The sequence below is a fragment of the Lepidochelys kempii genome, chromosome 5, assembly GCF_965140285.1.
Source record: "Lepidochelys kempii isolate rLepKem1 chromosome 5, rLepKem1.hap1, whole genome shotgun sequence".
NCBI classification, from domain to species: domain Eukaryota; kingdom Metazoa; phylum Chordata; order Testudines; family Cheloniidae; genus Lepidochelys; species Lepidochelys kempii.
In genome coordinates, this window is record NC_136384.1 from 76265393 (window position 1) to 76282241 (window position 16849).

The 16849-nt window shown below is 40.7% G+C and overlaps 1 protein-coding gene across 4 annotated transcripts in view; it reads left to right on the forward strand.

The window, feature by feature from the left end:
- HSD17B4 (hydroxysteroid 17-beta dehydrogenase 4) overlaps positions 1 to 16849 on the forward strand; it is a 118987-nt gene that overhangs the window by 61467 nt on the left and 40671 nt on the right. For all 4 annotated transcript variants that reach the window (XM_073344778.1, XM_073344781.2, XM_073344779.1 and 1 more), the window contains one exon: positions 14981 to 15050. In XM_073344778.1, coding sequence (XP_073200879.1) covers positions 14981 to 15050 — 70 coding nt within the window. The remainder of the gene's footprint in view (positions 1 to 14980; positions 15051 to 16849) is intronic.

Genomic DNA, 16849 nt, shown 5'->3' on the forward strand with positions numbered 1-16849 from the left:
AGCTTGGTGGGCCCAGTATTAAGTTGAGTCAGTCTCTTCAGGGCCAGTGGCTCTCCCATTGTCCTGTAATAGCCCTCAGGTGTGTGTTGAAGTCATTGTTTGGCTTTCCCATTTGTTTCCCAATAAGCTTGCTGATTTAGCCTAGTATAGCATACAGTAAACGTAATAATAACTGAGTTGATATACAGTTTTAATAAATTATTACAGAACAGATGCACATCTCTCACAAGGACCCATTTGAACTTTTATTGAAGTCAATAGACTCTGAATATCTTCAGTGGGAGTTACATTAGGTCCTAAATTGGTAACTACTCAGTATTGAACATTGAGAAGACTTCAAGGGTTGTTCTCTAGACAACAAAGAGACAAATAACTTTGGCAAAGTCCATGTCTAAGTGTTACACTATACAAAGCACACGGGATCTTTTATAAGAGAGAAAGCAAATACGCCATATTTATTCAAAATACAACAGTTAGCATATGCTTTTCAGTCACACACACATACACATCATGCACACAGTCCTGCCAGTTGATGTTTTTATAGTTACCAGTCTGTTGTAGCTCAAGTCAATCTAATGGCCAGTCAGATTGAACACGAGTAGGGAGCTGGGCTCTGTCGGTTGCGATCCAATGCTCCGAGGTTTTGGCAGGACTAAACCCAGAGTTTCATGGCAAAACACCCCAGCTTTATACTTGTAAATTCCCATTTGAGTCCATGCATTTTGCAATGTCATCCTGTAATCATTAGTCCTTAAGTGGTGGTAATCTTGGGATTTTCCAAATGTTATCATTTGATGGTTATTGTATATTTGTTGTCTTGCCTTCGGGCGTGGTTGACTCACCTCTGAGGCTGTCAATGCTGTTAACATGTTTAGCATCGGATACAATGGATGTTTTCTGATTGTCTCCTGGTGTTTCCAAGTCTCTCACTTTTTCTTGACCATCTGGATATTTGTGATGGCTTTCACACCTTATCTTTTCATGATGGCTGCATTCCTCATTCACACAAACAATCTCTCGCAGAGAAGACAGCAGTATTTTATATTCAGCAGAATACATTGTAAATTAAACTTCAGTAAATCTTGTGGTCCAAACCGTTTACATTGTGGCTCAGGCCTTTAACATTCCTTTAATCTAATTAACATAGACACAATACAAGATCCTGTCTTTTACTCACTAAACCTTAAACCAAAGAAATGACTAGAGGGAAGTTTACAATGCATATAGGAAACAAGATCCCAGTCTCAGATGGTCATTCTGTTATTCAAAAAGGTGGCTGGTAGAATTAATTCAAAGTTTACATCAATTCTTATTGTACAAATATAAAATCCTGTCCCTGCACAAGATGGAGAGAGGTTGCAACTTTTACCTATATGCAGATGCAGATAAAATGCTACTTTGCTCTCCAAACCAGGGAAAGAGAACCTTGGAACTGAGTGCGGTTAGAGTGCTAATGCTGCTCCAGCCATCATCTTACACTTTCTCTTTGTGTGCATATTGAACAGAATGGATGACAGAATGGAACCCTACAACACCCTATACAGTGGGACCATACCACAAAGAGCTCATTGCTTTTGTATCAGTATTTTTCTGTCTGTCCTATTATATTAATATGTACAAACATGCACGTGCTGTAGCAGTTTTCTGGGCTCCTCAATCTGTAATCTGAGCAATGGTTTACTGCATTCACTGAGATCAAAAAAGAGATCAAAAAAGTCCAAAAAGTGTTTGACTATTAGTAGTTTAACAAGAGATGAATCATTCAATTTCAGCCCCATAGGGGACACTTAATGTAGTTATAGAGCCTGCAGTATCATCTAGTTACTCTTGTCCTGTCAGTTGTCAAGCTGATATTTTAAATCAGTGAATGGAAATAGATTCCACTAAATGATTAATCAGGCAATTAAAATATGCAACCTGTGATAGACATCTTGTTAGACTTGCTCCTTTTTACCCTTCTCCAAAACATATTTTTAGCTTCTTAGAAACATCTTTCATTGGTGAGGTACTTACACAAAATAAATAGCAATGAGTAGAAAATTATGCAGAAAAATGGACTTGGTCAGATGCTGCTCTTCATAGCTTTCTAAGTAACGCAATAAGAAGGTGTTTGTAACCCCCCCCATGTGTGTCGTGTGTCTGCTTCAGATATGATCTATGATTCTTTTTTTCCTGGGAAAACAAAGTTGGAGTGAAATGAGCTTTTAATTAACTTTGGTAGTGGATATAATGTTCCGAATTTACAATGCTGGAGGTGAGGCTGGTCAGTAATAAAAATGGAAAAGATTTTTCAAGAACACATCTTCAACAATTGTAATTTTCTCTCTCCTTTATATGCAACTTGTTTTCTTTTCCTCCACCGTCATTGATGGTGCACATTTAAATGAGACACCTACCCAACTACAAGCAGAGGTTGAAGTACTGTGTGGTGTCAAATAATCACTTGTATATCTTCAATAAAATATCTGATATTATATCAGTCAGCTGCAGAATTCTTTTCTCTTTGTAATAGTAGTATTAGATACATTGGGCATGAGCTCTGTAGTTCCCCATGAGGGGTTTTGGCTATGAATATTCTGTGGGTGCTCTCTCTGTCCGTGGAATTCTCCTGGATTTTGGTGGTGGCTGTGTATGGCTATCAAAATAAAAAACTCAATAATAGTGGGGAATTTTAATTATCCCCATATTGACTGGGTACATGTCACCTCAGGACAAAATGCAGAGACACAATTTCTCGATACTTTAAATGACTGCTTCTTGGAGCAGCTGGTACAGGAACCCACAAGGGGAGAGGCAACTCTCAATCTAGTCCTGAGTGGAACGCAGGATCTGGCTCAAGAGGTAACTATAACAGGACCGCTTGGAAATAGTGACCATAATATAACAACATTTAACATTCCTGTGGTGGGCAGAACACCTCAGCAGCCCAACACTGTGGCATTTAATTTCAGAAAGGGGAACTATGCAAAAATGAGACGGTTAGTTAAACAGAAATTAAAAGGTACAGTGACTAGAGTGAAATCCCTGCAAGCTGCATGGACACTTTTCAAAGACACCATAATAGAGGTCCAACTTAAATGTATACCCCAAATTAAAAAACATAGTAAAAGAACTAAAAAAGAGCCACCATGGCTTAACAACCCTGTAAAAGAAGCACTGAGAGATAAAAAGGCATCTTTTAAAAAGTGGAAGTCAAATCCTAGTGAGGTAAATAGAAAGGAGCATAAACACTGCCAAATTAAATGTAAAAATATAATAAGAAAAGCCAAAATGGGCTTTGAAGAACAGCTAGCCAAAAACTCAAAAGGTAACAACAAAATGGTTTTTAACTACATCAGAAGCAGGAAGCCTGCTAAACAACCATTGGGGCCCCTGAACGATTGAGATACAAAAGGAGCACTTAAAGATGATAAAGTCATCGGGGAGAAACTGAATGAATTCTTTGCTTCAGTCTTCACGGCTGAGGATGTTAGGGAGATTCCCAAAGCTGAGCCATCTTTTGTAGGTGACAAATCTGAGGAATTGTCACAGATTGAAGTGTCACTAGAGGAGGTTTTGGAATTAACTGAGTAACTTAACAGTAACAAGTCACCAGGACCAGATGGCATTCACCCAAGAGTTCTGAAAGAACTCAAATGTGAAATTGCGGAACTATTAACCTGTCCTTTAAATCAGCTACTGTACCCAATGACTGGAAGATAGTTAATGTAACGCCAATATTTAAGAAGGCCTCTAGAAGTGATCCTGGCAATTACAGACCAGTAAGACTAACCGTTTAAGTTAGACCAGTAAGACTACCGGGCAAGTTAGTTGAGACAATAGTAAAGAATAAAATTGTCAGACACATAAATTGTTGCGCAAAAGTCAACATGGCTTCTGTAAAGGGAGATCGTGACTTACTAACCTATAAGAGTTCTTTGAGGGGGTCCAGTGGACATAGTGTACTTAGATTTCCAGAAAGCCTTTGACAAAGTCCCTCAACAAAGGCTCTTATGTAAATTAAGTTGTCATGGGATAAGAGGGAAGATCCTTTCATGGATTGAGGACTGGTTAAAAGACAGGGAACAAAGGGTAGGAATAAATGGTAAATTTCAGAATGGAGAGGGGTAACTAGTGGTGTGCCCCAAGGGTTGGTCCTAGGACCAATCCTATTCAACTTACTCATAAATGATCTGGAGAAAGGGGTAAACAGTGAGGTGGCAAAGTTTGCAGATGATACTAAACTGCTCACGATAGTTAAGACCAAAGCGGACTGTGAAGAACTTCAAAAAGATCTCACCAAACTAAGTGATTGGGCAACAAAATGGCAAATGAAATTTAATGTGGATAAATGTAAAGTAATGCACATTGGAAAAAATAACCCCAACTATACATACAATATGATGGGGGCTAATTTAGCTACTACTAATCAGGAGAAAGATCTTGGAGTCATTGTGGATAGTTCTCTGAGGACGTCACGCAGTGTGCAGCGGCAGTCAAAAAAGCAAACGGAATGTTAGGAATCGTTAAAAAAGGGATAGAGAATAAGATGGAGAATATCTTATTGCCCTTATATAAATCCATGGTACGCCCACATCTTGAATACTGTGAACAGATGTGGTCCCCTCATCTCAATAAAGATATACTGGCATTAGAAAAGGTTCAGAGAAGGGCAACTAAAATGATTAGGGGTTTGGAACGGGTCCCATATGAGGAGAGATGAAAGAGGCTAGGACTTTTCAGCTTGGAAAAGAGGAGACAAGGGGGGGATATGATAGAGGTATATAAAATCATGAGTGGTGTGGAGAAAGTAAATAAGGAAAAGTTATTTACTTGTTCCCATAATATAAGAACTAGGGGCCATGAAATGAAATGAATGGGCAGCAGGTTTAAAATAAATAAAAGGAAGTTCTTCTTCACTCAGTGCACAGTCAACCCGTGGAACTCCTTGCCTGAGGAGGTTGTGAAGGCTAGGACTATAACAGGGTTTTAAAAGAGAACTAGATACATTCATGGAGGTTAAGTCCATTAATGGCTATTAGCCAGGATGGGTAAGGAATGGTGTCCCTAGTCTCTGTTTGTCAGAGGATGGAGCTGGATGGCAGGAGAGAGATCACACCTGTTAGGTTCACTCTCTCTGGGGCACCTGGCATTGGCCACTGTCGGTAGACAGGGTACTGGGCTGGATGGACCTATTGTCTGACCCAGTATGGCCATTTTTATGTTCTTATGTTCAATGGAAGAGTCTTATGGTTTAAAGCACAGGACTGAGAGTCAGACCTTGATTCTAGTCTCAGCCCTACCACCAGCTCACTGTGAGAACTTGGGCAAGTCACTAAGGGCTTGTTTACAGAGTGTCTTAGTCCTTGCTGTCTGGGATGTAAATGCTAGTGCACACCAGTGTATTGTGCACTCTCTGGGTCACATGGACCTTGTTGGTGCATGCAAAAAGTTCCCTAAGGCACGTTACTGTAGTCCTGTTTCAAATAGTACTACATTAATGTGCATTATGGAAATTTTAGTGCCCTCTAGCAGGGTCCACATGGGCCAGCTAGCACACAGCACGCTGGTGGGCATTAGAATCTACACTGCACCTAGTGGGGACAAGCCCTTAACCTCTTCTGTGCCTCAGTTTATCTATCTGTGAAATGATAATACTTATGTCACACGGTTATTGAGATTTTCATGCTAATTTTTATGCTTTAGCATGCCTAAAAGTTGCCTGACACTTCCCATTATAAGACCCTGTTTTCAGTTTCTTATAATTATGCCAAACTTTAGTTATTTGTGCTGAAATTTTTCAGGATGAGTGTCTGCTTCAGACTGAATTAATTTTTGGAAAGCTTCAGCAAAAATGGTTAAGCTGTTTCTCAGAATGAGATTTGGGACAAACACATTTGTTTGGACTATATTAAAAAAAATCATACAGCTGTTTTCTTGAGAAGCTTTAGCACCTCTATACTTTTAAACAGGAACTTGTAATTTGACAGGGGATTGCCCTGGGGTGAGGTACATGTCTGTTGCTCTGCTTATGAAATTCGACCCAAATCTGGCAGAGCTATAACTCTCCGAAAATCATAGTTTGTGCATGCTCAGTCAAGGCTTGTTAATTTGGCAGCTAAATTCTCCGGAGACTCCATCTCAGGGCTGAGCAGGACTTTGCATGCAATTTCTGCTGCTGGGGACCACAGTGACTGTGGACAGGGAGACTGTCCCCCTTCTCATATCCAGGCAGTCTGGAGAAGGAGGAGCAAGCAGCCTAAATTGATAGCAGTGAGGGGCTGGGGAAGGATGGAGGTAGAGGCCAAGATTAGGTAGGGAGCCAGAGGGGCACAGCAACAAGAGCATTTTGAGTTGTGACAGGAGGATAGAAATGGGTGGGAAATGGGTATAGCAGCAAGGGGACACATGCTGGGGTGAGAGGGCATACTAGGGGAGTAGAGCAAAACAGTTTTGAAATCCAGCATTTGGATTTGAAATGGTCATTCCTGAGACGCAGCATTTGATTGCTGTCAAGCTAGTAACTCTGAAACCCACTGGCCCAGGATACGTCCTATTACCCTCTCGTGCAGCGGTTCTCAAACTGTGGTTCAGGCCCCAAAGTGGGTTGTGACCCCGTTTTAATGGAGTCGCCTGGGCTGGCATTAGACTGGCTGGGGCCCGGGCCCGGGCCCGAAGCCTGAGTGCCACTGGCTGGGACTAAGGCTTTGGCTTCAGGCCTGGGCTGTGGGCTCATGTTACAGGCCCCCTACCTGGGGATGAAGCCCTTGTGCTTTGGTCCCCTTGCCTGCGGTGGTGGGGCTCAGGTTTCAGCTTTGCCTCCCACTCCAGGGCAGTGGGACTTGGGTGGGTTCAGGCTTCAGTCCCCACTTCTGGGGTCATGTAGTAATTTTTGTTGTCAGAAGGGGGTCACGGTGCACTGAAGTTTGAGAGCCTCTACTCTAGTGGCAGGCTCATGAGAAGGATAACAGATTCTTTTTTTAGCGTGTGTCAGTATGGACCTCACTGTAGGTCCTCAGTGTGTGAGAACTGGAAGGTTTTTTTTTAATATCAGTATCTGTCAGGGCTGTGCATGTGCCCCATGCTGCCTCATACTCCTGAACAAGGGCATAAAGGGCTGGGTGGTCACGATCCTCCCTCTTACCACTCACGATGGTGAGACGGAATCTGGCAAGTATCGAACCTGCTGGTTCTTAGCTCTGTCTGTCTTCTTCAAGACCCCCCAAAGTCTCCAGAACCAGCTCGGAGCAATCTGCTGTATTCAACAGCTGTGAATTATCCAACTCATCTGGACCAAACTCTACTGTTTTGATTCATCTGTATAACCTCTCTGCTCAGGGCTCCTTATCATGGTAGACTTGAAACTTGTGGTCTTCAAAGCCTGTCCATCCTGTGCTGGACAAATCCCACTCAAGGGTGGACACAGTGAGGCCATGACTCTCAACCTTTCCAGACTATTGTACCCCTTTCAGGAGTCTGATTTGTCTTGCGTTACCCCCAAGTTAACACCTCATTGAAAAACTACTTGCTTACAAAATCAGACATAACAATACAGAACGTCACAGCACACTACTACTGAAAAATTGCTTATTCTCTCATATTTACCATATAATTATAAATATTGTACTTTCTGCTCTATATACTATACACTGAAATATATAAACAAGTCATCTGTATGAATTTTAGTTTATACTGACTTCGCTAGTGCTTTTTATGTAGCCTGTTGTAAAACTAGGCAAATATCTAGATGAGTTGATGTACCCACTGGAAGGGCTGTGCATATCCCCATGGGTACATGTACCCCTCGTTGAGAACCACTGCAGTAGGGGAGTAACAACCAAATACTGAAATAGGTTATAAAGAATTTTGCCCTCTGAGTGGGTTATTCTAGAATTGTCTGAAATGGGACTTATTGAGGCTTTCTCTGATACCAACAGATACTGGTCTAGATGGACCAGCAGCCTTAAATGGTGTAACAGTTTCAGTATTTTATATTTGGAACTCTTTAGGCTCATGTGATGCTGAGAAGAGTTATCGCCACGGCATTGCCCTTGGACCTCACTGTAGGCTCCATTCCCCCTCGGATTCCTTCGTCATTGGTACTGTACCTCTTGCTAGTAGATGACTGGTTAATTTTTTCAAGCCCGGTTAGTATGAAATAGTGATTAGATCCCCAAAGAAAAAGCAAAAATAAAGGTATTTTCTTTAATTAGAATATGTAGTAATTATTTGTACATGGCGCTTCATTCCTTTGATAGCCCTTTCTTTATTTTAAATAAAACAAATCAATAAGGCGTACAAAAGTGGAAGGAATTTTTCAGAGGCTGGTATGTAACAGTTGGTACCGCCATTTGGGAGGATGTGAAGATACAGCCATATAAAAGAGAAGATTCTGAAAAGAGCAGAGTGCCTTACTCTGTGAAGAGTGCTGTGCAGCATTCCCTGAAAACATGTACATTTACACTAACTTCAGAGGACAGCACAAGAAAGCCTCCTGGAAGCCGCAGGTGACTCTTGTTGTTTGTAGCATGAATAATTTGTTTCATGACGGAGAGAATGAAATGCTACTGTTGGCTCACAAATTCTGAGAGTATGCCAAGAAGATTTGCTTAAAAACAAAAGACAGTACAGGCAGAGCAGAGAGGAGTGAGGCCACTGCAAGGATGTGATGTTTTCTTAACTTGTCTGGAGGCTTTAGTAGTCAGAGAATGTTGCACTGTTAATTCTCTGAAATTGTGAAGTAAGCGAGCACCTAATATCAAATTACTAAGAAAATTTATTAAATTTGATTATACCACTTTCAAGATGTGAGATTTTTACATTTCCTGGATTTATCCTTGTTGGGCAGCTAGAAATATAATTTTCTGAGTTCGGAGGCATAAAGATGATTGTGAATTTGGAGTACACTAGGATTTTTGCTGTATTATAAGATGGTGAATGGTGGAAGAATATATTGTGCTACTGGCCATTTCATTTACATACAGACCTCTTTCATCTCCACCAATCCTCCCCTTCATGTATTCAGTATGTATTATCAAAGTATGTACAAATATTTATTCCACTTTTAGTAAAGGTTCACAAACTTGGGTTAACTTTTCTGTTTAACTGATATTCAAGTAGAGAAGAATTTTTGTATGTTGCTTGTGGTGCTGGCAGCGTTCGTGTTTTTAAGTGACAAAAAGTTATCTAAAACCACTCAGCTCACAGACTTGGTCCTGGTCCCAAAGTGTTTACAATCTAATTTTAGATCTAACAGACGTATCGTGGGATAAATGGGAAAGAAGGGATGGAGTGGGTGAGGTAGGGCCAGGGTACTGTAATAAATCATGTAGTTAATTCATTTTGTCTTATCCATGTCTAGGTGGTACAAACATTTTTTTAAACAATAATTGTTAAGGGCATGAAAAACACAAGTCAAGGAGAAAGTTCAATGAAGACTTTAGTGTCTTGGTGGAGCAGACTTGGAATAGCATTCCATGCATGGGGACCAGTGTTGAAAAGTAAATGTTATTTGGCTAAGTATAGATTGAGATTTCCTGTAGTGAGTATCTCCTCAAAGAACTGAATAATTTTGTTCACTGGATTTTCACAAAAATATTCAGGCTCTTGGAAACCAGTTATAAGCTGCTTATACTGATTTATAAAATAGTTGTTTCACATATATCTCCTCCTCTAAGGTGAATAGAAAGATTTATTATCTGCAAAGTACATTAAAAAAAACTTATATTTGTACTGGTTTGTATCATCAACCCATTCCTCCCTCCCATTACCTACCTTGCAAAAATAGGTGATTAACATAACTTTGAATGCTTAAGGCCCTGGTTCAGCAAAGTACTTAAATGGATATGCTTAAATTTAAGCATATGCTTAAGCCCATCCCTATTCATCTAGGCACTTAAGCACATACTTAATGACTTCTCTAGATCAGAGCCTATATCGGTACTATTAGTTGAACTAGAAACATTTTGGTGGCATAGGTAAGAGAGAGCTCTGTAGTACCCTTGTGGCAGAACACAACATCTGGAAATACATAGATCCAGAGGCTTGTTCTAGTGATCAGCTTTTTTCCTGCATGAGGATTTTTGACTGCTGCTATTCATTAACAAAACTGTGATTTTGGGCATGTGTACTTTTTAGGCAAAGAAAAAGTTACATCCTCTCAGACAAAACTCTTCTTTCCAGACAGAAGGGAGAATGTATAAATGTATAGTTGGTTTCCTTTTCTGTTAGCTTTACCGGTGACCTTTATTGTAGTCTGCAGGCAAGATTGAAAAATTGGCACGAACAGATCGAATATCGCCTTTCCTTTTGTGATCTGGCAGAACTCCTACATTGTTAGGAAATGAGACTTGACAGTTTATTATTAATTGGAGAACAATCTAACCATGTTATGACTGACTTCAATCTAATACCCCAAATCAACTGACTCTTGTCAAACTCCAAGGATGGATCACTTTTTTTATGTTATCACTGGAGACTTCAGGAAATGCTGTCATCATTGTCGGGACGTAGAAAGCGAAGATAACGGGTTTTGTTTAAATCTGCTTTTGTTTAGGAATACTATTCATATAATGAAGTAATACAAAAGACTGCTTTCAGTGAAAAGAAATTGTTGACAGGTCTAACTTGGCTGCATTAAACCTCAACTGTGTTTTATCTAGTTATGTCTTACGCTTTTTGAGAATGTTTCTATTAAGATGAATGTTGAAGAAAAGGTAAAACACTTTAATGCTTTTGATTTTTGATCAAATGTATTGATTGCATTTAATGTTCTGAACCTAGTTATTTCTAAACATTACTTGGTAGTTTTTATAAGAAGTAAACATGTCATGTTTTGACTTTAGTTGCTTTTTTTTTTTTTTTTTTAAAGTGCGGATTATAAAAATTCTCTCCCACTTTTCTCCTCAACTCAAGCACCACTTCATATGGAGGTACTGGTTGCAGCTACATAGCTAAATTTGAGTCAAGTTTTGCAGGCATTTAATGTTCTTGTTATGTATGAAAAATAAAATATAGGCTCCCCCAAATTATTTTTTGAGTATATAATGATTTTTCCAATAATTTACAAGTAAATCTGTTAATTAGTTTGATTTAAAAGTAATTAAAAATAGGTCCTTTAAGAAATTTAGCAGAAAAGTAGCAGAATAGCAAAGATACTGAAACTTCCCATTTAGTTATAACTCATTGAATTCTTTTACACAGGCCACATGTGAACATTTTAGGATTAAGGGTATTTTTTTGCTATTATTCTTCAGCCTCTTTTGTAATGGAGAATAATTTCAAATTCAGAGAATTCCATGAAGCACTGCTCTTTTTCAAAACGGCTGTAATCTAAGGTTGTTAATGTGACTGAGGCCGCATGCTGCTCTCTTTCAAAATGACTGCCATCTGCCTTTGATCACAATGGCATCCAGGCTACAGATTACTCCTAATAAAGACACACACTGTTTCAGCTAATCTGCTTCTCACATTGCTCCTCTCTACTTCCTGGCAGTAGGGGGTGCCATCAACACAGCTTGACTTTGCTCATCTCACAGAACCAGATATACCAGCCTCTTACGGACAGTGTGGTCCAAATTCTCCTCTCCTGTCCCCGCAGCAAGTTAGTCCTGCCTTCTCATTTGTAGAGCTTAGTGTAGTAAAAACTTGACAGTTGTGTGTTTGTACATTTGACTATTAGGCCTTGTCTACGCTACACAGTTTTGTTGACAAAAGTCAGCTGTTGTAGACAAAACAGTGGAGGTGAACACCCAGGAATGCTCCTTCCATCGATGTAACTCCCCTGCTATGCCGACATAATAAATCCACTTTGACAAGAGGCATAAGGCTTATGTTGATGTAGTTAGGGCCACATGGTGTCTATGTAGACACTGCGTTCCTTACATCGGCTGTTGGCTATCATTGCTGCCGGGTCTTCACTCCAAGCCGGGCTGCCACCCAGACTCCCAGCTTGGGCTGCCACCTGGGCTCCCCATCCCCACTGGGGGCCCTACTGCCCCACGGGGTCCTGGCTTCCTGCCGGGAGCATGGCAGCTGGCTGGACTTCGGGTTTGGGTCTCGGATGGGAGCGCAGAGGGGCTGCTGCAGGGCTGAAGCCTGGACCCATGAATATGGTTGCCCCCATGGAGCTAAAGCTGGGAGCTGCAGGGCTGAATCCTGGAGCCCCAAGCCCTGGTTCCCCTACAAGGCTAAAGCAGAGAGCCGCCATGTAGGAGCCAGGGACTGAAGCCCTCAGCTCAGGTGCCCCGTGTGGTCTGAAGCCCTGCTCCCCAGCGGGGCTGTAGCCCAAGCCCATACTCCAGCTTCATCCCCAAGAGGTGGGGCTCAGGCTTCTGGGTCAGCACCTGGGGTGGGGGCCACTCAGCCTAAATGCCTTCTGGCCCAGCGCTGGCTCTGCCACTGGAGACCTTGCATGTGAGGGCTCACTCCTTGGTTTCTGAGTCTGATGCCATCCTTGCCATTTATGTAGCTCCATTTGCTGGGTGTGTCAAGGCTGATTCCCCACTCTGGCACTTCAAGGGCTGAAGGTGGAGGCCCGCAAGGATTCTAAAAATTAATACTGGCCACTCCAGGCTTGTATTAAACTCCCAAGGTTACAGCTTCTCTCTGACCTTGGATGGTACATGCTGCCACCACCCGAGCGCAGAACCCCTTTGAGATCCCAGGACGGCAAATTTGGGAATTCCTTCCTGTGGGGTACCTTTTCACCCCTGCTCCGGGGAAGAGCTAAAAAAGAGGTGGGGGGGAAGAAATCAGTTTTTGCCACCAGCTAATTAAACAACATGTGCACAAACCTCTTAAGACACACAAATCCAATTCTGTTAATAAAAAAAGGTAATTTTTTTAATTAAAAAAAAGAGAGAAAGAAAATGCATCTGGGAACTTGGGCATTTGCTAGATTTAAAAAAAAAAAAGCGTACAAGAATTAAGCATCAAGAATAGCTTTCTTGAGGTCCAGCTTAAAGGTTACAAGGAAAACAAAAAGCACCTAGGGTTAGCACACAGGAATCCACAAGCCATAAAGAAATAAGAGATAAATCTCATCGCGTCTTCCTAGACATTTCCTGATCCACTTACATATCTGGGATTTCAAATGAGTAGTTCTAGGTATGATACTGATGGGTTTTCATACCTGGCCCAAGCTTCTTACAACATAACTGCTGCCCTGTCCCCTTCTCCCTGGGAGAACAACCACAGACAGACAAAGGGGAAGTTTTTTCCCCAATTTTAAAAAGTTCTAGCCTTCCCATTGGCTTTTTTGGTCAGGAGCCCACTCACTTCCTTTTACCTATGCATAGCAGTGAGACTTTTAACCCCTTACAGGTAAAGCAAGTAGAGAACAGCTACTTAGAGGGATTTTATAGCTAACTGGCTGGCTGGGTGTCCATAAAAGGGAGCTACCCCTCCCCCCTTCATTTATCACAGGATGTAAAGGAGCAGTTTCAGCGGGAATAGGACAAGTTACACAGCACAGGGAAAACTGTTGTAATCATAAACAGTATATATCAGATATGGTTACATTTTGAATTAGACTATCAGCTTCAAATTGAATTCGACAATCAGCTTGATTTAGTTAGGGATTGGTCCTTGATTTCGTTGGGGATTGAGCAGGGGGTTGGACTAGATGACCTCCTGAGGTCCCTTCCAACCCTGATATTCTATGAAAACAACAAAACCCACGGAGCGATGATACCGAATTTCCTTAAACAAGTTCAACCACTGTAAGGGGTGAAAAAGACCAAGGAGGTGATGAGAGTAAGAAACATAAAGCCGTTATTAACCTTGCAAAATTTAGGAAATATGAAGACAACTATTTGAATTTCAGTTTTCTTTGTTCTGGAAGTGGAGATATACCTCAACCACAGTGTGTAGTTTGTGCACAAGTACTGACCAGTGAATGTTTGAAACCCTCCCAATTATAGAGACACGTAATGACAAAGCATGACATGCATAAGGATAAGCATCGTTCATTTTTTGAGCGAAAGGCCAAGGAACTGCTTGATTCTAAAGGAGTAATGAAATTCACAACTACTGTAAAGCTTTTAAGGTCATCCTACATAGTGGCTCATAAAATTGCTCAAACAAAAAAATTACATACTATTGCTGGGACTTTGATAATGCCATGTGTTATTGAAATAATGAAGTGTTTGGGTAGAAGAAGGCCAAGGTATTGACAATAATACCAAATGACTGTCAAATGATGGATCACTTCTGTGTCAGAAGACATAGTTTCACAGTGTATTGATCATCTGAGTGTCAATGAATTTGCTATTCAATTAGCTGAATCCACAGACATTTCATAAATGTCCCATTTACTTGCCTATGTTCGGTGTGTGTGGAATAAGGAAATAAAGGAAGACTTTTTGTTTTGCAAATTAGCAGATTAGCTGGACTAATTGCATCAGGGTCTGCACTGATGGAGCTGCAGCAATGACCGGAAAGCATTCCGGTGTTATTTACGCTATTTGGACACACTGTTTGTTTTTACACTGAGAGCCGCTTGCTGCAAAAGATATTGAACCAGATCTTCACAGTGTTCTGAACACAGCAGTAACACTCGTTAATTTTATTAAATCCAGAGCAACAAACTCCAGGTGTTTTGCCGCACTTTGTGAGGAAGTGGATACAGAGCACCATTCCTTGCTCATGCATACAGAGGTGAAATGGCTACCTCGAGGCAGAATGCTTCCCCATATATTTAATCTCAAGGAAGAGTTATTTATTTTCTTAGCTGATACTATTCAGTGACGTACCAAGTCCAGATGCAGTTCTTGGCCCTCTTCCCTGCATCTTTGACAGTTTTTTTCTGTACAGTGGCAGGTATTGAAAATAGCATGAAACATGTAATTTATATTTTTCCTTGTTATAGATTGCAAGTATCAGAACACCAGCTAAGCAGATTGTGATGAATTCCTCCCACAATCACAGGTTGCATGTGGCTTGTGCTAGATTTTTTACCAACCCGGACTAATTTTCCAGTTTTGGTTTTCTGTTTCCACAGGCTGCCTTGTATAGGCTCAGTGGGGATTGGAATCCTTTACACATTGATCCTGGTTTTGCTGCTCTTGGAGGTGAGCTTCGAGGAACACTACTCTTTTTTTTTTTTTTTAAATAGTGCTAGGGTTGGGAATGATTTAGTATTAGGTGAAAATAATATTTTTAAGTTTGTCGTTTAGTCAACACATTTGAGGGATTTTGTAAAAAAAACAAACATACCCCACAACCTTTTTAATGTCTCCTCTTAAAGCTTAACATTATTTTGACTAACAAAGGGAACATTTAATGTGTAGCACTACACTTATTAAGCATTGCTGCTTTTGGCTACAGTTTATGTACAATCTTTTTTTTTCCCCTGAAGGAAAGCTGGTCTTCCATCTTTCAGCTGGAATTCCCTTGCGTCCCATTCTGCCACTCTCCCTAGTTTCCTCTTAATTTAAAGTCTATAATCTGCAGTTTACCATCTTAGTTGAAAAAGTTGAGGTGATACCCTTTTGAAGTCACTTCTACGAAACCGTTCAGAGAACTGCCATTTTCCCATAGAGTTGGTCAGCTTGAGAATTTGGCATGCCAAACTAAGTAACACCAGGAGTTATTGTTGATGATATTGCCTGGGGTGGAATGTAATCTAATTACCTAAGAACTATAAGTTTTTACAAACACCTTACTGGTAGTACAGCAGTGCCTTTGCTCAAAGAGATAAGAGTTTGAGTCAGGGGGTGGCTTATTCACACCCCTGAGCGACATAAATTATACCGACCCAAGTGATAGTGTGTACAAGGCCCCCTCCCTTTCTGTCTCTCTGTAAAATAATATTTGTATGGATATTGAGACATATTAGCACGAGAGTCCTGTAATCCCCTCCAAGTGTTAATACACCAGATTCCCAGCCTCTCCTCATTCTCCTCAATTCAGATCCCTCCTAAAGACTCGCTGCTTTCAAAAACACTAGTGCATGTTAGTATTCTCTCCACCTCAACAACGAAAAAAGGAGACATTTAAGTTACCTCTGAGTCTCCCTGTTCATCTTGCTATAGCTGTGTCTCACTTTTAGACAATAAGCGTCTCAGGGGGCAGGGACTTTTGTTGTTGTGTTTTGTACAGCACTGCACTGATCGTTGGTAGTTTACCTTTATTGGTTTATTATTTGTTTATTAAATTTCACTACAGTCCATGAGGAGATTGTACTGATCCACTTAATTGTGGGGTTTGTGTTGCTCAGCAGCTGATGATAGTGCAGGTTGGATATTTAAATAGAATCCTACAGTTCCACTCAGAGTGGCCTTGGGGAGAGACTGTTTTCTCTGTGAGTAACCGCCTATGTTAACATGTTAAGGGCCCAATATTAAGAAAACATCCTTACAAAAGAAGAGAAATCACAGATTGCTCTACTCCTTTGCTGCCACAAACTCAGAGTTGCACATAGTGCAAGTAGTCTTTTGAAAAGCCAAATTAACATGGTAGCTGAGAATATCTGTTCACTTGACAGAACCTAAAGAACAGCCACATTGCATCTGAGACAAGGACTTGGTCAGTTCCTTACCCATGTGTGTAAATTAAATAGAAATGTATGGAACAAATACCTGAACAGATTTTCAACAAGTGTTCTCTTAAATTTTACAATGAATTTGCTTTGGACAAGCTCACATCCTTTTTGTTTTAGCTTTCCATGAGCACTTTAAATGATCAAGTTTTTCTTTCACAAATGCATACAGAAAGCAAATGTTAAGCTCATGTGCTTAGGCATTTGAGGATAATGAATTTGAAACTCACAAATATTGTCACAGATGGGGTATTTTTATATAATATTTATGCATGTGTGTGGTCCCCATAACGGTACCATCTGAGCAACTCCCAAGTATTCAAAAATCGA